This window comes from Dryobates pubescens, chromosome 9 (assembly GCF_014839835.1).
Source record: "Dryobates pubescens isolate bDryPub1 chromosome 9, bDryPub1.pri, whole genome shotgun sequence".
Classification (NCBI taxonomy): Eukaryota; Metazoa; Chordata; class Aves; order Piciformes; family Picidae; genus Dryobates; species Dryobates pubescens.
The window spans coordinates 14,828,485-14,852,980 of NC_071620.1; the positions used below are offsets into that span (position 1 = coordinate 14,828,485).

At 47.9% G+C, this 24,496-nt stretch overlaps 1 protein-coding gene across 1 annotated transcript in view; it reads left to right on the top strand.

The window, feature by feature from the left end:
- RALBP1 (ralA binding protein 1) overlaps nucleotides 1–18,496 on the top strand; it is a 30,768-nt gene extending 12,272 nt beyond the window's left edge. Inside the window, exons 2-10 of the mRNA XM_054164198.1 lie at nucleotides 3,388–3,681; nucleotides 8,395–8,853; nucleotides 11,147–11,496; nucleotides 13,737–13,898; nucleotides 14,733–14,864; nucleotides 15,385–15,492; nucleotides 16,251–16,372; nucleotides 16,717–16,840; nucleotides 17,653–18,496. Of these exons, the coding sequence (XP_054020173.1) occupies nucleotides 3,438–3,681; nucleotides 8,395–8,853; nucleotides 11,147–11,496; nucleotides 13,737–13,898; nucleotides 14,733–14,864; nucleotides 15,385–15,492; nucleotides 16,251–16,372; nucleotides 16,717–16,840; nucleotides 17,653–17,928 (1,977 nt within the window). The 5' untranslated portion in view covers nucleotides 3,388–3,437 and the 3' untranslated portion in view covers nucleotides 17,929–18,496. The remainder of the gene's footprint in view (nucleotides 1–3,387; nucleotides 3,682–8,394; nucleotides 8,854–11,146; nucleotides 11,497–13,736; nucleotides 13,899–14,732; nucleotides 14,865–15,384; nucleotides 15,493–16,250; nucleotides 16,373–16,716; nucleotides 16,841–17,652) is intronic.
- Nucleotides 18,497–24,496: the final 6,000 nt, after the last annotated feature.

The following is a 24,496-nucleotide window of genomic DNA, read 5'->3' on the forward strand; positions in this document are numbered from 1 at the left end:
TTCTCCAGGCTACACAGCCCCAGTTCTCTCAGCCTTTCCTCTTCACAGAGATGCTCCAGTTCCCTCAGCATCTTTGTAGCCTCTGGTGGACTCTCTCCAGTAGTTCCTTGTCTCTCTTGAACTGGGAAGCCCAGAACTGGACGCAGTACTCCAGATGTGGCCTGACTAGGGCAGAACTTCCCTTGATCTGCTGGTCACACTCTTCTCAGTTCACCCCAGGAGACTATTTGCCTTCTTGGCCCAAGAGCACACTGCTGGCTCATGGTTACCTCCTGGGACTTCCAGGTCTCAGATATTGTATAGTCTGGTTCATCACTTCCCTTTAACTCTGTCTTCTCATCTCCAAGTGATCTTTTCAGCCATCTTAGCAGTGGTACAAGTACCACTCATAGTTTCTGGTGTTCTTTGACCACAAGTGGTATTTTTTCTTCTTTCCTTTTATGGTTCATTACTTTCAAAATTGGAGCTATGCTTTTACTGGGATAATTTTGGTCCCAAAGCAGTGGTCTGCCTCATCTTGTTGAGTGACTTCTTCACCTACGTCCGGATCTTTTGGACTCGGGCTTACAGTGATGAGGCGCCTGCTGTCTTCTGGCTCTTGCTTTTGGATAGTTATGACAGAGCAGGTTCTGAGAGCTGAGTGAGTGTCCATCCTTTAATTACTGACTTCTTGGGACTGCTTTCAGTGTAACACCCAGATTTTCAGAATGTGTCTGCTTGTGGCAAAATGGAGTGACCTGGGGACACCCACCATGCTTCAGGTGTGGTCTTGCATAATGCTCCTTACTTGTGTCCTTCATGCCGCCCCACAGCTTTACAAAATAACAGCTGTGGGTGCAGTCTCCAGCTCTAATTTACTTCTGCTGTTGCAATTGATTACAAGGCACAAAGTCACAATGCAGAGGTGCTGCAAACCAGAAATGACGGAGTCCTCTGTACTGACTGAGAGCGCTCTGAGGTTGGTCTTTCAGGCTGTGCCTCCCTTTCATGTGTTTGTGCCAGCCTGTTACAAGTGAGATCTTTGACAGTTGGCTGTCGTGTCTCTGTCTTCACTTTTCTGTTTTTTCCCAAACCTCATCTCTTCAATACCGATTTTTACTGCCTAGATACACTCAGGTTGGATATTTTAGAAAAGAATTACAGAATCACAGACTGATATTGGTTGGGAAGGACATTAAAGGTCATCTAGATCCAAACCCCCTGCCATGGGCAGAGACACTCCTACTAGACCAGGTTGCTCAAGGCCCCATCCAGCCTGGTTTTGAACACTTCCAGGCTTGGAGTCTTCGCAGCTTCTCAGGGCAACCTGTTACATTGTCTCACCACCCTCATGAGGAAGAATTTCTTCCTAATGTCTAATCTCAATCCATCTTCTTCCAGTTTGAAGCCATTATCCTTCATCCTGTCACTACGTCTTCGTAAAAAGCCCTTCTCCAACTCTTCTGTAGCCCTCTTTAAATACTGGAATGCCACAAGAAGGTCTCCTGTAGTCTTCTACAGGCTGAAAATCCCAAACTCTCTCAGCCTGTCCTCACAGCAGGTGGGTTCCTGCTCTTGGATCATTTTTATGTCCTTCTGGGGACCCTCTTCGAGAGGTCTGTGTCTCTCCTGAGCACTCCAGACCTGGACCCAGCACTGCAGGTGGGGTCTCAGGAGAGTAGAGCAGAGGGGCAGAATCCATTCCTGCCACCTGCTGCCCATGCACCTGGAACGCAGCCCAGGATGTGTCTGACTTCTGTGCTGTGAGCACAGACAGTTCTCCCTCTCCTTCCTCTGTTTCTTACATCCAATTAGTTATCAGCTGCCTCGACATGACAAGTGCTTAAAGGGGCAGATAAGAAAGCTGGGGCAGATAAGGACACTGGGGACAGACTTTAACGAGGCCTGTTGTGACAGGACAAGGGCTGATGGGTTTGAACTAAGAGGGAGATTAAGACTAGATACAAGGGGGGGAAAAATTCACATTGAAGGGGGTGAAACCCTGGCCCAGGTTGCCCAGGGAGGTGGTAGATGCCCCATCCCTGGAAATATTCTGGGTGAGATTGGATGGGGCTCTGAAGAACCTAATCTAGGATCCTGCCAGGCATGTCTGGAATCTCTCCAGAGAAGGAGACTTCACAACCTCTCTGTGCAGCCTGATCCAGGGGTCTGGCACCCTCAAGTAACTTCAAGTACTTCTCCCAAGTAACAAGCAATAGGACAAGAGGAAATGGCTTAAAATTGTGCCAGGGCAGGCTTAGGTTGGACATTAGGAAAAAATTCTGCACTGGAACAAGGCTTCCCAGGGAAGTGTTGGAATCACCATCCCTGGAGGTGTTTGGAGAGCATGTTGATTTGATGCTGAGGGACATGGTTTAGGGGTAGACCGTGCAGTGCTGGGTTCACAGCTGGATTTGATGATCTTGAAGGTCTTTTCCAACCTTACTGGTTTTATGACTTGAGCTGTCATACCAATGCACCCGCAGCTTATTCTAGGGTGTTCCTTCCATCCCATGAAAGAAGGGCTTGTGTCCGAGAGTGACCATTTAGGCACAAAATGCCATCTTCAGCAAAGTGGTCTCCAGAGGCATGATGACCCATACAGCACATCTGGGCTGTGGAATTTCTGATCTTTATCTGTGTTGGGAAGAACTTTTTGCTTATGAGTTTCATTGCTGAGAATTTCTGGATTAGCTTCCTTCAGCAGTTTTCATCTTAGCTTTGCTGGCCACAACTCAAGCAAACAACATACCAGCATCTGATTGTGGATGACCTGATATAACCCCATCAAATATGAAGTTGTTGTATACCAGAAAAGAATTTCATCAGTCCTTTTCTACTTTCTTTAATTTGCATTAGTACAATTAGAAGAAGGATTTTCTGTAACTCTGCTGGTTGGTTGTTGGGTTTGGGTTTTTTCCCCCCCTTATTACAGCAGGTTAGGCAAGTTCTTATTTGCATCTGTAAAATATGCTTGGGAGAGATGAAAATGAGCTTTGCCTTCAGTGCAGTGCTCATAAACACTCAGATGTATTTGATGTCAAAAACTGAAAGCTAGCTCACTATTTTTTGAGTAAATCCTAGGAGTTGAGAATGGAAGCTGCCTGTGAGTTTGTAAGAATTCTCTCAAATGTGAAAATACTCTCTTACCCTCTATGTGCTGATTTATTGTTGTGAAGTAGAAATGTCTAAACCAGCAGCTCTCTTATTATGTTAATATGGTTTAGGAGGTAATGGACAGATTGTGCAAGCACCGAGCTCAGGACCTGATGTTTTATTATTTCTCTGTCAACATAAATTGGACCATTCAGTGTAGGAAGTATTGCTGTTAGTGCTTCTAGAACAGAGCTCCAGACAGGGTGTTCTGAAACCCACTGCTTAAAATCTTTCTGTTCTCCCCTGCTGCAGGTGTGATGGACAGGTAGCAGAAGGTTTCACTTGGCTGTCAGGGAATCAGAATGACCGAGTGCTTCCTGCCTCCCACCAGCAGCCCCAGTGAACACCGGCGGGTGGAACACAGCGGGGGTCTGGCTCGTACTCCCAGCTCTGAAGAAATCAGTCCTACGAAATTCCCTGGATTGTACCGCACTGGTGAGCCTTCACCACCTCACGACAGCTTGCATGAGCCTCCAGACATAGTATCTGATGATGAAAAGGAGCATGGGAAGAAGAAAGGAAAATTCAAGAAGAAAGAAAAAAGAAGTGAGTGGGCAATTTCTCTGCTTGCATACTCATCATTTCACTGCTTCTCTTTCTTTCTCTCCCCAAATTGCTGAGTATTCCCAGTGGGGTTTTTTTCCCAGCTTTAGGTGTGAAAGAAATCAGCCTGCACAAACAGCCTCTGTGCAATACCTGTTTCTCTTCCAAAAATCCCCACACCTTAGCCAAAAAATGGATCAGTTTTTTGTTGCACAGGTGCAGGTGCCCAGAATTACTAACAAACATCCAGCGTGTTCTGCCTGGTGTGGGGTTCTGCTAATCTCATTATCTGTTCACAGCCTGCATGGAGGTTTCCCAGAGTATTTCCAAATAGATGCTTTTTGAAACTGTAGCTGAGGTGCTAGCTAAAATAAACTGTTTGACCTGAATTTCACAGAATGGTGGAGATCATGCAGTCTGCTAAAGCAGGGGCTCCCACAGCAGGTTGCCCAGGCAATGTCCAGGTGGATTTGGAATCTCTCCAGAGAAGGAGACTCCATGACTTCTCTGGGCAGCCTTTAAAGGGAAAAAAAATTTCCACCTGTTCAGATGGAACCTCCTGGGTTCCAGTTTGTGCCCACTGCCCCTTCTCCTTGTCACTGGGCGCCACTGGAAAGAATCTGCCCCCATCCTTTTGACCCTTCCTTTAGGTGTTGATCTGCATTATCCTTTAGTTAAAACCCGCAGTTCAAATTTCTGCAGGTTCTAAGGAAAAAAGTAATTCCTTAGGGTTTTCCTGTAATGCAAACAGCATTAACCTGACACATTATTGGTCTGGGGATGAAAATTCAGTATTGATTGGATAGCTCTAAATTCAGGCTATTACTAGCTGGGTTTTTCACTCTTTGCCAACCAGCTTTCTGTTACAAATGATTTAGAGTCTTCTAAATCTGGAATTCGTGGAGGTCAGCACTGTACGTGGTGTGGGTTTATGATGTAATTCACTGTATCCAATGGTGATCATCTAACTGAAGGCTGAGGGGGAGAAAGGCATCCTCAGCACATAGATGCAGCTCAGTACACATTAGCACTGCAACTGTTTTCTCCCCCAAGAGATGACAAGAAGTCTGCAGCTGCTGTAAAGCAATTTTTGTTACTTGAGGCTTTTTTTCTTAATGCCTTCAAAGCTTTAAAAAGCAGAAAGTGTCAGAAGACTCAAATGATCTCTTGCAGCTGTAATGTACAAAACTTGCAGCATTTCTTAGTCCTTGTAGATGGCGGTCATGGAACTGCTGCTCGTATGTAAGCTACAGACAAAGCTCTTGGGAGACCGCGTGCTGCTTGGGAAGGATGGTAAATACAGCTTGGGCAGGCATTTTTCTTATGTGCATGACAAGGCTTCTTTACACTTGCTTAACATGGTTGGTTTTAGGAATTCCCCTTCCAGTTTTGACTTTGTTACTCCTTCCAGACTTTCAATCTTTCAGTCTACTCCCACCTTTCAAATTCTGTTACACCTGTTCAGGTTGCTTCTTTCCGCTTTCCTGGCTACCTGCTTTGATTTAGGACATGTGACCTGCTGAGGTCATGTAAGTTGGCATTTAAACAAATGTAACTGAGCATTATGAGGCCTCATCCTCTTGACTACCACCGTTTAGATGCTGATGAGCATTGAGAAGATCCCCTCTCAGGCTGCTCCTCTCCAGGCTAAATAGCCCCAGGGCTCTCAGCCTTTCTTCCTCACATTGGTGCTTTAGCCCCCTCAGTGTCTTTGTAGCCTCCACTGGGCTCTCTCCAGTAGTTCCATGTGTCCACTGAACTGGGAGCCTGGAACTGGATACAGTACTCCAGATGTGGCCTCAGAGCGGGAGGAGAACCTCCCTCAACCTCCTGGCCACACTCTTAATGTCCCCTAGGAGACCACTGGCCTTCTTTAGTAGATGTTACTAAACTTTTAAACATCACATTTAAAATAACTGCAGTGAAGTGTTTAACTTGCTCCTTCATGTCTTCTCATGAAGTCAAGAAATACCAGTTTCAGCAATGTGCTGTTGCTGGTGTTATGTTCCCACGGACCTAGAAAAGCACCAAGGTTGGTGTTGCAACATGGGTGTTGAAACACCCAAGGCAGGTGTTCTGTGGGTGAAGGCAGCCTCCAGCTTGAGTCTCCTGTGCCAAACCATTGTTTGTTGGGGAAGGCAGTCTCCAAGCTTAGGGTCTCCTGTGCTGGCCCATAGTTTGTTAGGGAAGGCAACCTCCAAGTCGAAGCCTCCTGCGCAGGTGCTATTCCCAGTGTGTGTGTGAACCCTACCACTGAGAGCTACTGCAGATACCCAGCAGGAAGCACTGAGGGCAGATTGTTCTGGACTGTCTGGTGAGGATCTAGCTTTGTATTTGGAACTTAGATGTGTGAACCTCAGCTTGAAACTCTGTGCTAGCCCCATCTTGTTCTCACCAAACACAGTGGTGATGTGTCCTCCTCCCTTGTCCCATGGCTGGGTCATCAGTGGCTCTTCCTGTATCGGAGAGATTCACATCCTTAGTTTCTGCACTGCAAGTGTCCTTAACCATTATTTCTGGGTTTAGTTTACAGAAAGAATGATGGTGTAACCAGTGAACTGGGAAGATGAGATTTGGTTGCTGGTTGTCCCCCAGTTAACATTTGCATTTTGATACTAAAATCCACTTGGGCAGGAACAGTGCTACAGTCTTGCTCTGTAGTCTGTGAAGGTGCATGTTTGGTGGTCCTAGGGAGGAGCCTAGGATGGGAATTGTGAGCTGGTCCCACAGGTATAATTATTTGATGGCTGTTCCATGCTTTAAAACATTTCTTACGTTGAATATTACCTTCTAAAGAGCAGCCAAGGAGGCTTCAAAATACATATAGCTCCTTGGGTGTGCTGAAATAATCACAGAATCACAGAATGGTTTGGGTTGGAAGGGACCTTTAAAGGTCATCAAGTCCAACCCTCCTGCAGTCAACAGGGACATCTGCAACTAGAGCAGGTTGTTCAGAGCCTCAAAAAACCTGAACTGGCATGTTTCCTGGGGTGGCCAGGCAACCTGGGCCAGTGTTTCACCATCCTTACAGTAAAAAACAGTTTTTTCTTGTCTCTAGTCTAAATCTCCCTCCTTTGGTTTAAAACCATCACCCCTTGTCCTGTCACAACAGGCCCTGCTAGAAAGATTATCCCAATCTTTCTTCTAGGCCTCTCTAACTTACAGGCCACAAGAAGGTCTCCCAGGAGCCTTGTCTTCTTCTCCAGACTGAACCACCCCATCTCTCTCAGCCTGTCTTCACAGCAGAGGGGTTTCAGCCCTCACATCATTTTTTTTAGCCTCTTCTGGGCCTGATCCACCAGCTTAATGCTGAGAATCATAGAATCAGTCAGGGTTGGAAGGGACCACAAGGATCATCTAGTTCCAACCCCCCTGCCATGGGCAGGGACACCCCACACTAGATCAGGCTGGCCAGAGCCTCATCCAGAGAAGCTCCACAGCTTCATGTAGTTTAGAACTGGCAAAATAAAGATGAGGTTCTTTTGCAGAGGAATTTTCACCTGTGAAAATGACAGCCCATAATCTCCTCCATGATGCTCTCTGATAATCCAGGGGGTTAATTTTCCACCAGCCAAAACATCATGAGGGAAGAATATTTGGCTGTCCTCTATGTGTCCGCACTCAGGCAGAGGCACTGGACAACGGAAGATCCTCAAAAGATCTGGATAATAGGGGCTTCACTTTGAGGCCAGAACTTGCTGCCCACTGCCTTTGGGGGGACCAGGATGGTGGAAAATGTCTTCTGCTGACCAAGTTTCAGCCTGACTTTTCTTATGTGGGGTACTAGGTGTGTAAAATGACAGTTAATTGACGTAGAAGCTGTGTTTCTATGTTGGGTTTAGCCGTGGGTTTGGTTTTGGTTGTTGTGGTTGTGGGTTGGAGGGGTTTTTGTAATCCACCTTTAAATAAAGATCTTACTGCTCTTGCCTGAAGGATGGGCAGGGCTGGCTGTGGAGGTGTACTTCTTAAGAGCACTGGTGCATGTTTCATATGACACTTGGTGTTTTGCTGCTGAAAAAGTTACTCCACCCTTGGACTTCTTTGAAGCTCTCAGACACAGTTTGTAAGGCAGGCAGACACCTTCACTGACAGGTACTGTGCTGGTGATACTGGAGCTGTTTATTTGTCCAGTGCAAAAGTAACTGTGCTTGGGATTTTGGAGGGTTCTTCTATTTGATGCTGTGGGCTTTTGGAGGTGGTGGTTGTTGTTGTTGTGGGGTTTTTTGTCTTTTATTTGATGCTGAAATTTTATCATCTTACAATTCATAATGCTGTAGAAGGAGATTGGGGAGTTCAGTGGCTGAAGTTTAGTTTGTTTTTCAGAGAAGTTTGTTAAGAGTTGGGGGTGTGGAGATGATCCTTAACAGCAACTCTTATACTGTTGATTGCAGGAACATAGAGAAGTTGCCAGGCAGTTGTTTTTATTTTGCATTCCATTGACTCTTAGATGGGAAACTAACCCATAAGATGGACATTGCCATTATGAGTAAGTATATAAAGCATTCATTGTTCAGATCCTTCAGGAGCTGTGTGGCTTATCTATGCAACCCTCATTTAATCCCTGTCCACTTCACTGTGTAACAACTAAAAAGAGGCAGGCAGGTGCTTCTCTTTCTCCTCCTCACGTGTTCTTGTTCTCTCCCTCTTACAACGTGCTGTCTAGAAGGTAACCAGGCTTACAGCTGTCCCCTTGCCTTCTCCTCCCTTGCCCAACAGCGGAAGGCTATGCTGCCTTTCAAGAGGACAGCTCCGGTGACGAAGCGGAGAGCCCTTCCAAGCTGAAGCGCTCCAAGGGCATACACGTCTTCAAGAAGCCCAGTTTCTCCAAAAAGAAGGAAAAGGATTTTAAAATCAAAGAGAAGCCCAAAGATGACAAACACAAGGAGGACAAACACAAGGAGGACAAACACAAAGAGAAGAAGTCGAAAGACTTAACGGCAGCAGACGTGGTGAAACAGTGGAAAGAGAAGAAGAAAAAGAAGAAGCCAATCCAGGAGACCGAGATCCCTCAGGTGGAGGTTCCGAGCCACAGGCCTGTGTTTGGCATCCCTCTGGCCGAGGCAGTGGACAGGACCATGCTGTACGACGGCATCCGCCTGCCCGCCGTCTTCCGCGAGTGCATCGACTACGTCGAGAAGTACGGCATGAAGTGTGAAGGCATCTACAGGGTTTCAGGTACTTGGCTCCAGGGGCTCCTTGCTTGCCCTTTTCTTCTTCTTTTACCATGTCTGACCCCCTAGAGAGTGCTTGTGGGCTTCCCACCAAGTTGCTTTTCCCAGTTGCTTCCACCGTAGGAGTTTTGTCCTCCAAAACTCCTCCTGGAGCAGATGCCCTACCCAGCAGAAAGCACAGCTGTGGCTGTTGCAGCTGAGCAGCAGCAGGCTGGTTAACTACTGTAGTTGAGTGACACCAGCTTCCCAAAGTGAGACATCACTTTTAGTCACCTCCAACAAAACAGCCCCTTTCTTTGTCAGCTGCATCTGGCACATAACGTGCAAGAACTTCTCTGGGTGCATTTTTGGGAGTGAGGGAGGAAAAGCCTTTGAAGCAAGTTGCCTGGCCCTGTAAAACTGATCAAACCAGTTTAAAGGCTTTGTGAAGCTGGAAGCAAGCTGTTTTAAAGGCCCCATTAAGCTGTCTGGTACAGAACCATAGAACCATCTTGGTTGGAAAAGACCAACCATTATCTAACTCTGACTAAAGTCAGCTGTTAAAACATGTCCCCAAGCACCACAGCTGTGTGTCTTTTAAACACCTCCAGGGATGGTGACTCCACCACTGCCTTGGGCAGCCTGTTCTGGGGCTTGACAGTATTTTGGGGAAGAAATGTTTCCTAATGCCCAACCTAAACCTCCTCTCATGGGACCAGAGGCCATTTCCTCTCGTCCTATCACTTGTTACTTGGGGGAGGAGACCAACCCCCACCTCCCTCCAACCTTCTTCCAGGTAGTTCTAGAGAGTGAGAAGGTCTCCCCTCAGCCTCTTTTTGTACAGGCTGAACAACCTCAGGTCCCTCAGCTGCTCCTCCCAAGACCTGTTCTCCAGACCCTTCATCAGCTTTGCTGCCCTTCTCTGGACCCACTGCAAATCTGTGTTTGGTAGGGATGCACAAATACCTCAGCAGCTCAAGCAGTTTCTCAGTCTTGCCAGTTGGAACATTCTGGTGGTGTGTTTGTTTTCTCATGACCCAATATGTTTGCAGTATTGACATTTTCACAGCAGAAAGTGTCTTTTCCATAAAGCATCTTTTAATGTTTGTACTTTCTAGGTGTTCTCCAGGGCAACAGCACCCTCTTGTGTGGGTAAGGTTTTTTAAACTGAGAGCTCAGGGAAGATTGCAGTGGTTTTAACAACCCATCAGCTGTTGTAGTGACCAACTTGGACATGAAACTGAGCTTATTGTCCCTGACATTTCATTTACCATGTGCTGAACCCAGGCAGTGCTGCTTACCCTGTGAGCCAAGCTGTGGCAGCACGTTAAGCTGGTGTAACTCACCTGTGGGTGTTTGAGCTTCAGGAATGAAATTTCCCCACGTTTGGGAAGGTTGCAATGTCCTCAAGTCATAAAAACACCTCACAGAAGATCTGGGGTGGATTGGGTAATTCTGTGAACAAGCTTTTATTCATGCAGCAATCAAGAAACCTGGTGGCAAGCAGCAGGACTAGAGGAAATGGATACAAGCTGTGCCAGGAGAGGTTCAGGCTGGATATCAGGAAATATTTCTCCACTGAAAGGGTTCTCAAACATTGGAATGGTCTGCCCAGGGCAGTGTTGGAATCACCATCCCTGGTGGTGTTTAAGCAGCTTCTGGACTTGGTACTTAGGGACATGGTTTAGTGGTGACCTTGCAGGGCTGAGTAGAAGGTTGGACTGGATGATCTCTGAGGTCTCTTCCAACCAAAGATATTCCGTGAGATTCCCCCTCTGAGGAGAACCAGCTGGAAATCTGGGAGCTAAAAAGTGTGGGGTATGTTTTGACAAAGGAAAACTGTTTGAGGTAGAACTTGTTGCCCATATGTTTGGTAACATATTTGCTGCTTGGCTAAGGGCTGTATATTTGAAGCAGCCACAGAGACGCTTGAATGCAAACAAAGAACTGACCTGATGTTCTCTTCCTCACCCTGTTTTCACATTCCTTGATGCAAGGGAATGTTGGCACCAGGTTCGATGCTGGGGCTTTGCTTTATAGTGATTGCCAGGGCTCTTAGAAGTCATTCTGAGTCATGATTTTAACCCACGTTACCTCGAAAACGTGTTCCTCAGTGAGCTTAAACCATAAGGAGAGGTGAAATAAACACATCTCCTGGAACAAGAGTCATAGAATCACAGAATCATTGTGGTTGGAAAGATTATCAAGTCCAACCATAATCTAACTCTGCCAAGTCAGGTGCTCAAAGAAGTTTAGAGATAATTGTTACAAATTTGCAGCTGCTGCTGTCTCTAAATTCTTGGTCTCGATGTTTTAAGGAATCAAATCAAAAGTGGATGAGCTCAAAGCAGCCTACGATCGAGAGGAGTCTCCCAACCTGGAGGAGTATGAGCCCAACACAGTAGCCAGCTTGCTGAAACAGTACCTACGAGAACTGCCTGAGAACTTGCTGACCAAAGAGCTCATGCCCCGCTTTGAAGATGCTTGTGCAAAGACCACAGAAGCTGAGAAAGTTCAGGAGTGCCAGAGGCTGCTGAAAGAGCTGCCGGAGTGTAACCACCTCCTCATCTCTTGGCTGATTGTGCACATGGACCACGTTATTGCCAAGGAACTGGAAACAAAAATGAACATCCAGAATATTTCCATAGTGCTCAGCCCCACGGTCCAGGTAGGTGCACCACAGCAGGGAGTGTGGGAGCCCAGGAAAGGCTGCTCTGTAGGGCTTCTCCTGCGGGTGGGAACCAGGTGTCGGGTGGTACAGTTAATGATGGTTGCTCTTTATACTTTGGGGATCTAAAATGCTGGGAAAGAGGGAAGAAAAAACTTTGTGAATGTGATCCTGCATACCATGGGCCTGATATTTGGGTCATTGCAGAGACTGCTGTCAGGGCTTTGATTTTGCTGTGAAGAGGAGTAATTTAATGTTGAACTCCTCCAGTATATACAGGGAGTCAATGTCTTTGGGCTTTCCATCTGGTAATCATACAACCACAGACTGGTTTGGATTGGAAAGGACCTTAAAGATCATCTAGTTCCACCACCCCTGCTGTGGGCAGGGACACCAGGTTGCTCAAGGCCCCATTCAAACTGGTTTTGAACATTTCCAGGCTTGGAGCCTCCACAACTTCTCTGGGCGACCTGTTCCCAGTGCCTCACCACCCACATGGGGGTGAATTTCCTCCTAATGTCTAAACTGAGCTGCTTCCAGTTTGAAGCCATTAACCCTCGCCCTGTCACTACGTATCTCTGTAAAAAGCCCCCCTCCAGCTGTCCTGGAGGCCCTGTGCAAACGCTGGAAGCATGCTCGGAGCTCTCCTGGTCATAATTTAGTGACAGTTTAGTGAAGGCTAGAGTGTTGCTCCACTTTGATATCAAGCCAATGAACCCTGCCCTACAAGCAGATCTTGGTGGAGCGATGCCTGCACCAGTCTTTGGTGTCTACAATCAGCTGGCTGCAGGCAAGCCATTGACTTTGTTTTCCAGTGGGATTTTGTGGGTTTGGGATTGATTTAATTCCTTAATTAACATCATGGAAATATATAATTTAAATGCAGCTCAGAGTTTGTCCTGTGCAGAATGGGAAGGTGGTATTACTGGGTGTGGGTCTTCTAGAAGCCAAGCCACCCTTTGAGAAAAGCTTGGCTTTGTCACGAAGTCTGGTGGAGGCCCCGTAGCCAAAGGGCCGGGTGGTGGTCTTGGTGGATTTGCTGCACCAGAAGCTTCATAGCTAACAAAAGTAGTAACAGCTGATGGCAAACAACACAGGCCCCTTCATGTTCTGTTGTGAGGTGGATTTTAGCAGTGGCAGGGGAGGTGCTGATGGAACTCTGAGCTTGCTTTTGGGATAAAGTTTTGATTTTTGATGGAAGATACAGCATCCAATTAATTCCTTGCTGCTGTCTCACATTCAGGCAAGAAATACAGTCACAGCTTCTTTCACACTGCAATAAAGCACTGAGAGAGAAGTTAGAGAAAATATGTACAGGCTGGGGCAGGGGAGAGAAGGCAGCCAGCCCCCAGCCAGAGCACAGGGCAGTTGCTGTCCCTCTCTGCTCTCACTGCCTTCAGAATCATAGAATGGTTTGGTTTGGAAGGGACCTCCAAAGGTCATCCTGTCCAACCACCCCACAGTCAGCAAGGACATCCTCCACTAGGCCAGGGTGCTCAGAGCCTTGTCCACTCTGACCTTGAACAGCTCCAGGGAAGGGGCCTCAGCTACCTCCCTGGGCACCCTGCTCCAGTGTTCCACCACCCTCATGGTGCAGAACTTGTTCCTAACATCCAATCCAAAGCTCCTCCAATCTCAAACCATTGCCCCTCATCCTATCACCACAGCCCCCTGTAAACAGTCCCTCTGCAGCCCTCCTGCAGGCCCCACTCAGGTACTGGAAGGCCACTCTTAGGTCTACATGGCACCTTCTCTCCTCCATGCTGAACAACCCCCAGCTCCCTCAGCCTGTCCTCGTAGCAGAGTCAAAAAGCAAGATTTTGAGTAAAAAGGAAGATCCAGTACAGTTCTGTATCTAACTGTCCTGACCTACTGTGAGGTGTCCCTGCCCATGACAGGGAGGGTTGGATGATGTTTGAAGTCCCTTCCAACTGACACTTCTGTGATTCAGTGATCCAGCAGTGAGGGAAAGGATTATGGCAGGTTAGATATGTGAAGACCCTGAGTTCAGCATGAAAATGGCTCAGATACAGAGGGAAGAGGGAAGTGATCCCTTGAGGCCAGCACTGGCTCATTTAAAGTATCATCTTTAACCTAGATGTTAGGATTTCAGGACAAATTACTGTGACTGCTCCTCACAGACAGGCCTGTTAAAAGCTGCTGTGTTCCACATCAGCTTCCCAGGTGAAGGCAAGGTGAACACATCCCCTCACCCAGTATTTTGTCTCCTTCCCTTGCAGATCAGTAACCGTGTCCTGTATGTGTTTTTCACACACGTCCAAGAGTTCTTTGGGAATGTGACCCTAAAGCAGGTGACAAAACCTCTTCGATGGTCCAACATGGCAACAATGCCAGCACTTCCAGAAACACAGGAGAGCATCAAGGAAGAAATCAGGCGACAGGTTGGCAGTTCCTTGAGTGCTTCTCTTTGTCTTTGCCTGCACTTTGATGCATTCAGGAGTAAATTGCCACAAGCTCGTAACACGCCCTTGAATTCTTTCCCAGTTGTCCTGTCAGTGGAAGCCACTGGGAAGAGATTGATGATGTCCTTCCCCATGTCCTGCGTACAAAGCTGTTACTGCCCTGTGATTATTACAGCAGTGTCTTTCCTGCATTGCCATGCCGTGTAGTTCAGTCCTTTTGTCATGGGAGGGTGGTAGGAGGATGTGTTGAAGAGTGGAGGCTCTCAGATACTGCCCTTCAGCTGGTTCCAGATCACGTGCTGAATGCATGTTAACACTTGTTGGTCAACATGTCAGGCTTTGAAAAACAGCATTCCAAGCTTCTTGCCAGGAATCATAGAATTGTTTTGGTTGGAAAAGACCTCCAAGATCATCAAGTCCAGCCATTAACCCAGCACTGCCAGGTCACCACTAACCCATGTCCCTCAGCACTACATCTACACAGCCTTTAAATCCCTCCAGCAATGGTGACTCCGCTGCTTCCCTGGGCAGCCTGTTCTAGGGCTTGACAACCCTTTTGGGGAAGAAGTTTTTCCTTAATGTCCAACCTAAGCCTCCCCTGGTGCAACTTGAGACCATTTCTTCTTGTCCTAACACTTGCTCCTTGGAAAAAGAGACCAATCCCTACCTGGCTTCAACCTTCTTTCAGGGAGGTGTAGAGAGCCAGACGGTCTCTCCTCAGCCTCCTTTTCTCACAAAGCCAAACCCATGTTTTCTTTCCAGTCTGCCCTGCTATGATGTCACAGATACTCATTTCTTTGGCACCATTTCTAGGAATTCCTCCTGAACTGTTTACACAGAGACTTGCAGGCAGGGATAAAAGACTTATCCAAAGAAGAGAGACTCTGGGAGGTGCAAAGAATTTTAACAGCTCTTAAGAGGAAACTGAGAGAAGCAAAGAGACAGGTGAGTAACTTCTCTATTGGCCAAACACCTACATCACGGATCCCTATCTTGTGACCATGCAGAGGCACCACTTTGATCTAAGTTTAGTCTAAATCTCCCTCTTTTAGCTTAAACCCATCCCACCTTGTCCTGTCACAACAACAGGCTCTGCTAAATGCATTCTCTCCATCTTTCTTACTGGCCTTTAAGTACAGAAAGGCCAGCAGAAGGTCTCCCTGGAGCGTTCTCCAGGTTGAACAACCCCAACTTGCTCTGCCTCTCCTCAGGGCAGAGGGCTTCCAGCCCTTGGATCATTTTTGTGTCCTGCAGTAGCAAGAGGAATTATTGGAAGCCTCAAGGTTACCAGACTTCAGACCCATTACTTTTTTCAACTATCTCATGTCCCAGACCTTCCTGAAAACTTCCAAGACAAGATGATGATTGTAAATGGGGAAAATAATGATGCTCACATGAACTACTTCTTTCAGTCAGAGTGACTGGGGGTGGCATCCTTTGAGCAGGTGTCCTCTTCCCCTGGCAGGAGTGTGAAACCAAGATTGCACAGGAGATTGCTAGCCTTTCAAAGGAGGATGTCTCCAAAGAAGAAATGAATGAGAATGAAGAAGTCATCAACATTCTGCTGGCACAGGTAGGTGGGCAGGCATTTACCTCTTTGCTTGTTCTGTTCTGCATCTCTCAGAAATATTAAACCCTCTTTTGTTCCTTCTGATGTGATTGAAGGAAATTCTGTTCCCTGGCATGGGAAATGGAAGGCTTAAAGGGATCTCTCTGTGTATGTTCAAATGCAAGGCTGTGTGGTAGTGGTCAGCAAAGCAGGGGAAGAACCCAGACTGAGCAGACAGCAGAAAGGAGACACTGTGCAGCAGCAAGAAGGTGTAGCCTTTGTTGTTCCTGTCACTAGAAAACACTTCCCAGTCCAAGCAGTTTGAATACTGTTACCTGCTTCCCTGCTGATCAAAGGAAGCAAGGCAGCTGTTGTGGCTTTTATGCCTTCCTCTACTTCCCACAGTAGCTTTCATCTTCTCCCTGCTGCACTCCCCCCCTTACATCCATCTTCAAAGACCTGTTTTATAATTCAGGTTTTCTACTGATTCCACTGGTTATCCTGAGCTTTTCCCCTGTGATTTAAGGAGACCAGCAGCCAAATATGGTAGAATTCAGTGTGTCATCTCCACAGCTACTCAGCACAGCCATTGCCTGCTGGGTTCAGAGCTGGCATTGCTGGGTTTCAACTTTGATTTGCTTTGAGGTCTTGATGAGTCAAGATTCAAAGCAGGCATGGGACCGCTTCTGCTCAAAGTATTTCAGAGACAGCAGCATCTGGTTCTGATGGTGTGTTGCTGTAGAGCAACAAAGGACATAAAGTGAAACAATTGCTCGTTGCAGGAGAATGAGATTTTAACAGAGCAGGAAGAGCTGCTGGCCATGGAGCAGTTCCTGCGGAGACAGATTGCCTCGGAGAAGGAGGAGATCGACCGGCTCCGAGCAGAAATAGCTGAAATACAAAGGTAAAAGGGGAGGGGAACTGCTCCATCAGAGCCTCTGAAGTACATCCCTACTCCACTGAAGCAATAAACTGCACTTAAAAGCTGAGCCTGTGAACATCACTCAGGAAAGCCTGAAAATCCACAGTTTGAACCTTTGGGGACACTCTGTTACAGACTCTGTGCACTAAAAGCATCCCCCTAGGAGCCCATCGGTTTATTATATGAAACTTTGATAGGAGGTTCTGATTTTTGTCTTTGAAGCTGTTGGAGATGATGCAGGGGGGGTGAGTTAACTCTTTTATGCTGCCCCAGCTCTGGCAGACCTGAGGGAGGGCTTCAGTCAGGGTTTGTCCTTGGTCTTTCAGCCGCCAGCAGCACGGCCGGAGTGAAACTGAGGAGTATTCTTCTGAGAGCGAAAGCGAGAGTGAAGATGAGGAAGAGCTGCAGGTCATCCTGGAAGATCTGCAGAGACAGAATGAGGACCTGGAGGTGAGATTTCACAGGATGTTAGGGGTTGGAAAGAACCTCCAGAGGTCATTTGGTCCAACCCCCCTGCCAGGGCAGGAGCATATCATCTAGCGCAGGTCCCACAAGAACACATCCAGACATGTCTTGAATGTCTCCTGAGAAGGAGACTCCATGACCTCTCTGGGGAGCCTGTTCTAGTGCTTTGTGACTCTTACAGTAAAGAAGTTCTTCCTCATGGTGAGGTGGAACTTCCTGGGCTGTAGTTTACATCCACTGCCCCTTGTCCTGTCACAGGGCGCAAGTGAGAAGAGGCTGTCCCTTCCTTCCTGACACCCAGCCCTCAGATATTTATAGATACTGATTAGATTCCCCTCTCAGTCTTCTCCTCTCCAGACTAAACAGCCCCAGGTTTCCCAGCCTTTCCTCATAGGCAGTGATCCAGTCCCCTAATCATCCTCTGTTGGACTCTCTCCTGTACATCCCCGTCCCTCTTGAACTGGGGAGCCCAGAAGTGGATGCAATATTCCAGGTGGGGCCTCTCTAGGGCAGAGTAGAAGGGGATGAGAACTTCCCTTGAGCTTTGAGCCTCTGTATTCATTGCTGCTCTTCTTCATAGTTCAGACTGTGCAGAGGTGTTTGCATTGGAGGTTTTGCATCCATCCATTCTGCTTCTAACCCACATGCTCTGCATTTAAGTTTCTTGTGCTGAAGCCCAGGTTGCTGAGTTAATAACAGCAGAGCTTCATTGTGCTGTGCCAAATATGTCCCCCACCTCGAGCTACAGCCCTTCTTTGTCAGAAGGAGCCCTGACTTTTCTTTCCCTTGCTCCAAAGATAAAGAACAACCACCTGAACCAAGCGATTCACGAGGAGCGAGAGGCCATCATCGAGCTGCGGGTGCAGCTTCGCCTGCTGCAGCAAGCAAAATCTGAGCTGCAGGTGCAGGAAGAAGAGGAGCCAGAAAAACGTGGGGGTGTTCCTCAGCAGCAGCAGCAGCAGCAAAGAGACACTGTCCTGGAGACAAAAGCAGCCAAAGAGCAGCCAAAAGCAAGTAAGGAGCAGCAAGTCAAGCCATCGCCGAGCAAAGACAGGAAAGAAACTCCCATTTGATCTGGCTCCTTAAATACACATTAAACAAAGCAAACTGCACAGAGAGAGTTTTGCTGGCTGTGTACATTCTGTAACGGGACTTCGCTTTTGAGCCCTGGAGACTTCTGTCTCCCACGCTTGTGGCTTCTACTCCTGAGGCTCAGGTGAGTTTGGAGAGGCCAGAAGAGTTTTCCAGTTAGATTATTTCCATTCTGGTTTCCTTCAGGTGATTTGAAATGTCCCAGTAACCCTTTTCTTTGAAACCAAAATCATTATTTCCATTCTTCGGAGCACAATTGGAAGAGCTCAGTAAATAAACAGTGCACCCACCCCTACTAATTAATTATTTGCCTTGTGGATCTCTTCATCCTCATTCACCATTCTTTCTGCTTCTTAACCTTTGTCACTTCTTGCTTGTGCCTTTTGATACCTTTTTGATGCAGATTATATATACAAGGGAGCTTTAAACTGATTCTGGGTTGGCTGAGAAGGTGGGAGACTGTGGGGTGTTGACCAAACATGCCCTTAAGCTTCTTTATTTTTGTGTTCTGAGATGTACTGAATAAATGTAAACACTTGAGAGATGTTATTTATGTCCCTGTACCATGGAAATGTTCAGCGAGAGCTCTTGGTGTCTTCTAGTGCTGTACGTGAGCCATGAACTCATTTCTGAACCACCCTCATCACCCCTGTGTCCATGCTGCTGCTTCCTCCATTGTCCATGTGTCAGTCCCTCGGAGAAAGCCCCCAGCGGGTGCTTCAGGCAGTGGTGGGGATAGGTTGTGTCACTTTACATCTACCTGCCCAAGCAATACAGCAGAACTGCAGCAGCCTGAGGAACAGCCCCAAGGAGCAGGGGTGGAGTTCACCATGTGTGTTGCTTAACAAACTGACCACCCCTTCCCCTTGGGACTTGCTCTTGGTTTGGCTATTTTGCTGCTTCTGCCCCTGGCAAGCCTCCAGCTGGGTTGAGTGAGGAGCTGTCTGATGGTTCAGCTCAGCCTTGAGCCCCCGCCCCGCCAGCTGACAGCTCCCCAGCAGCTGCCAGAGGTGGCGTGTTCCCCCCTCCCCCCCATTACACTGTTGCGACTCGTTGGTCATGAGTTGGGTTTGTACAGATGCTGCTTTGATACCTGAAGAGAAAACAGCACAGTATTTTTGTAACATTTGAGGAAAAAAATAATAATTTATAAACACCAAGCTGTGGTCAGCTGGCTGTGAACTAAAGCATTCTCCCTCGCCTTCCTTACGCACATTTTCTATTTGCTGGCGATACCGAAACCTCTTCTCTGTGTTTTAATGGACACAAAAGTTCCTGTTGAACCAGCACGGATTTTTCTAATGTTCTTCAGACAAACCTCTTGCTCTCAGTTAACTTTTATTTTGTTAGGATTGCATTTATCAAGCCAATAAACTCAACAGCCATTTGAAAGGTGTTTATGTGGCAAATTAATTCAGGGTTTCTCAATCCCACTCCCCTGAAAGAAGTGTCTGCAACTGCACAGCACAGAAAGCTTCCCTCTCTGGGCTGAACAACAACTTTAGTGTGATCAAATTAAAGGTGTTAAGACTTTGCTTCTCTAATAATAGAGATTTAAACCAAAAGGGAGAAGTAGAATAGAGAGAAGACTGTTTTTTTTACTCTAAGGGTGGTGAGGCCCAGTTCACCCAGAAAGGCGCTAGAAGCCACCTCACTGGAAACATTCCAGGTCAGGTTGTTGGGGGCTCTGAACAACCTGGTTTAGTTGACAGTGTCCCTGCTGACTACAGGGAAATTGGTCTAGAGGATCTTTAAAGGTCCCTTCCAACCCAAGCCAGGCTGGTTTCAGCTGTGAAGGTACAACCCCATCCCAATCCTTACTTCCAGCACATGAACTCCTGTGACCTTAGAATGCACTTCAGGTGTTACCATTTAAGTCTCCTGAGGTACTTAAGCAGCTGTAACCAGAGTCAAAACATCTGACAGACATTTCTGTGGCATTTCCCTTCCCCTTCTTTCACAGTACTCATCCAGCAGGTATGGGTAGAACTCCTGTAGTCATGAAGCCTAAGTGCAAGTCAATGCTGGCCAAATCAAGCTCCCACCAGTAGCAGGGATGCCAAACAGCCCCAGGGGAGGCCCAAGGCAGGTGGTTCAGGCAGTGCCAGCCACTGAGCCATGGCTAAAACCAGCCCTCTGCCAAGTCCCCTTGAGCTGTGGGCTTCCAGTGACATGTGTGAGCTGCACCACTCCAGCCCTTGCCTCCCACAGCCTCCACAACTCCTGACATCAGGCAGCTTCATGAAGTCCAAGCACATCTTGAATAGCCATAACCTACGTCAAACTATCCTTTAAACTGACTTCAGAGTGATGGGGCTCTGAGCAACCTGAGCATGCAGATGTCCCTGCTGACTGCAGGGGCATTGGACTAGATGACCTTTAAAGGTCACTTCCAACCCCAAACATTCTGTAATGTGATGAAAATGAAGACTTCCCAAGTGTGTAGCTTGTTTATCCCAAGCACAGCAACAGACCCTGTCAGACCCCTTGGATGGGCCCACCAGCCTCACCTTTGCTGACATGAAGCCCCACCACCCTGCAGCCCTTGTTCTGTGCTTCTGCACGTAACAAAGCTTTGTCACAGTTCAGTGTAGTCCATCTGCTTTCCTTTTGAAAGTGTTTCCACCACAGATCATGGCTTTAGAGGGATGCTATACCTCACCTGGAATATGCATCCAGTTCTGGGCTCCCCACTTCACGAGGGACAGTGATAACTGGAGAGAGACCAACAGAGGGCTACCAGGATGAAGGGACTGAAACTGAGGAAAGGCTGAGAAACCTGGGGCTGTTCAGTCTGGAGAGGAGAAGACTGAGAGGGGATCTAATCAATGCCTATAAATTTCTGAGGGCTGGGTGTCAGGAAGGAAGGGACAGCCTCTGCTCAGTTGCATCCTGTGACAGGACAAGGGGCAATGGATGGAAAGTATAGCATAGGAGGTTCCACCTCAACATGAGGAGGAGCTTCTTCACTGTAAGGGTCACAAAGCACTGGAACAGGCTCCCCAGAAAGGTTGTGGAGTCTTCTTTGGAGACTTTCAAGCCTTGGCTGGATGTGTTCCTGTGGGGTCTGCACTAGATTCTATGGTCCTGCTCTGGCATGGGGGGGTTGGACTTGAAGATCTCCAGAGGTCCCTTCCAACCTCTAACATCCTGTGATCCTGTGACAGGACAACTACATACCTTAAGTGTTCTCCTTTCCAACACAAGCCTGAAACAGTTTTTGTCAGCTGAAAACCCTGAACAGCACCATGTAAATTCAGTGGGGCTACAAACCAACATCCAGGTGCAGGACCTTCCATTTGGTCTCATTTAACCTCATGAGAGTCACACGGGCTCACTTCTTAGGCTTGTCCAGGTCTCTCTAGATGGCAATCCTGTCCCTAAGTTCAGCTGGACTGTAATTAACTGTTCTGCAGTCCTGATGAACACCAGATCTTGCCCAAAGGGTCAGGAATTTGTTCCACAGCTATCTGGGGACATGCAAAACACTGAACCCAGCTTGCCAGGCATCAGTCATGTCTTGGTTAAAAACAAAGCAGCCTCAGGAGGGTTCCAGACACATGCTGGGTTTATTGGTGTGAAATCAGTATGGAAGTGTGGTGAGGAAACAGCCTTACCAAAGCCTGACAAGTCTCTTGGGAGGAACAACTGCAGACAGACCCTGCTGCGAAGAACAGCAAGCAGGAGAAAGGCAGAGCTGGAAGCAGGGCATGGGAAAAAAGAGCTTTCCCACAAAGAAAAGCTCCAGGCTGAGCGAGCCAAGAGATCAGCTGGAAACCAGCAAGAACTGCCCGTGAAGGAGCGATGCGGGATTCCACCAGGGAGAGGGGGGATGAGCTAGGACACTGGCTTTGGGAAGCTGTGGACCAACAGATGACAATTTGTGAGCCACCTCACTTTCTGCTCAAGAAATCCTGACCAAGGGGGAATGAGCTACAAAGCTCCAAACTTGATTCAGGTTAGACAAACTCAGGAGGGAACTCACCAGGATCTTTGGCAGCATTCCGAGGCACAGCCCCACAGGAAAGCCAGCTCCTTTTCCCCCCAGCTCATAACTGAGAGGCACATTTCCTCAGAGCCCATCTCCCTAAGTTGAAGCTTGAATTCCTGACTCTGATACCACCACCTGCAGGAGAAAATTCCCTGTCAGAGCTCAGCAACAGCCAACACATGCCTCAGGCAGTAGAGCAAACACTCTTGGGCAAGGCTGAGAATAAAGCCAAGGCTTTGCTTCCCTTTCACTTCTTAGGAATCACCAAATCGAGCAGAAAGGAGGCAGAGGCCAGGGGCATTCAGACACTCTGCAACTGAAAATACTCAGGAAGAGAGATGTCACCTGCAGGGCCGGGCCAGCACTGGAGTCCTCAGCACAGGAGACATGGACCTGACGGAGCAGGGCCACAGAAGGCTACAAAAATGATCTGAGGCCTGGAAGCTCTCTGCTGTGAGGCTGAGTTGGGGTTGTTCAGCCTGGAGAACAAAAGGCTCCAGGAAAACCTTGTGGCTTTTCAGTACTATCAGAAAGCTGGGGACAGTCTGTTTAGCAGGGCCTGTTGTGACAGGGTGAGTCACAACTCACTCTGTCCTGTCCTGGACACAGGACTCAAGGTGTGGCCTAACCAGTGCAGTGTACAAGGGCAGAATGACCTCCCTGCTCCTGCTGGCCACAGTTCCTGATGCAGGCCAGGATGCCATTGGCCTTCTTGGCCACCTGGGCACACTGCTGCCTCATGTTCAGCCCACTGTCAACCAGTACCCTCAGGTCCCTTTCTGCCTGGCCACTCTCCAGCCACTGTGACCCCAGCCTGTAGCACTGCATGGGGTTGTTGTGGCCAATGTGGAGAACCCAGCATTGGATGTGTTAAATCCATGCCCTTGGACTCTGCCCATCTGTCCAGCCAGTCAAGGTCCCTCTGCAGAGCTCTCCTACCCTCTAACAGATCAACTCCTGCCCCCAGCTTGGTGTCATCTGCAAACTTACTGATGATGGACTCAATCCCTTCATCCAGATCATCAGTAAAGATACTGAACAGGATGGGGCCCAGCACTGATCCCTGGGGGAGACCACTAGTGCCTGGCTGGAGTCCTTGAGGTTGCTTTGCCTGCTCTTACAACTGGGCACAGAGCTGCCTTTTCAAAACGTGAAGCTGATTTTGATAGGGAAAAAAGGACAAGTAGAGAATCAATCTATAAAAGCCAACCCACCAAACCAAATCCAGAAGAAACAAACTCAACCCAGAACAAAACAAAAAACCCCAAACCAGAAAATCCCAAACCTCAACCCTAAAGAAATGAGACAAGGAAACCTCCAAAGCCCCAAACACACCAAGCCTCAAGGCAGAGATGACCCTATCTGAACACCTCCATGGCCATCCTCAGGAGAGAAGCAGGCCTGTGGGGAGTAAATAGCAACTCCCTGTTTACTAAAGACAGGAAACTGCAGAAGGATGAAAGTTGAGGCCACATCCTTGGAGGTATTCAAGGTCAGGCTTGACAAGACTCTGAGCAACCTGATCATTAGATGTCCCTGCTCACTGCAGGGGTGTTGGACCTTTGGAAGTCCCTTCCAACCCAAACTTACTATGATTTCCCAAGAGAACAGGGAGGGCAGGAAAGAGGAACTTGCCTGAGGCTGAACTGCCAGGGTATCACCAGCTGGGAAGTAACAATGTGCTGCCCAAACCCATCAAAGCTAAGCTGCCACGGCACTTTCAACCTCCTCAGGAAGGTAAGCTTCACGTGCTTCCGGTTCAGCAGGCTGGGGAGAAGGAGACTTAAGCAACTTGCCCCTAGGAAACACAAAAGGAGATGCTGTATCAGAGGAAAGCAGGCAGTGGACTGAAAGCAGTTTGAGCTCTCCAGTTCCTGAGGACTGAGGTGAGTGTTCAGCCTCGCTCTGATGCCATTTCACACTGGAGGGAAAGATTCTAGAGCACACCAAGGGATGCCTCATACACAATAAAGTACAGGCTGGGGACTGACCTGCTGGAGAGCAGGGAGTCTCAGGGAACTGCTTGAGAGAGCCCAGTGCAGAGCCACAAAAATGATGAAGGGAGTGGAACATCTCCTTATGAGGAAAGGCTGAGGGAGCTGGGGCTCTGTAGCCTGGAGGAGACTGAGAGGTGTTTATAAAGATGTGAAGGGTGTCAGGAGGACATAGCCAGGCTATTCTCAGTGATGCCAAATGATAGGACAAGGGGCAGTGGGTGCAAGCTGGAGCACAGGAGGTTCTACATGAACAGAAGGAAAAACTTTTTCACTGTAAAGGTGACAAAACACTAGAACAGGCTGCCCAGTGAAGTTGTGGAGGCTCCTCTGTAGACTTTCAAAGCCAGCCTGGATTTGTTCCTGTGTCACCTACTCTAGGTGATCCTGCTCTGGCAGGGGGGTTGAACTATATATGATTTCTAGAGGTCCCTTCCAACCCAAACCATTCTAGGATTCTATTATCAAGCAATCCCTTTTCCCCTGCAACAGACGTCAAAGAACTAAGAAGGGGAGAGGGGAGGGAGGGGGGAACCAAACAAAAAAGGCCACTTAAATGTCAAA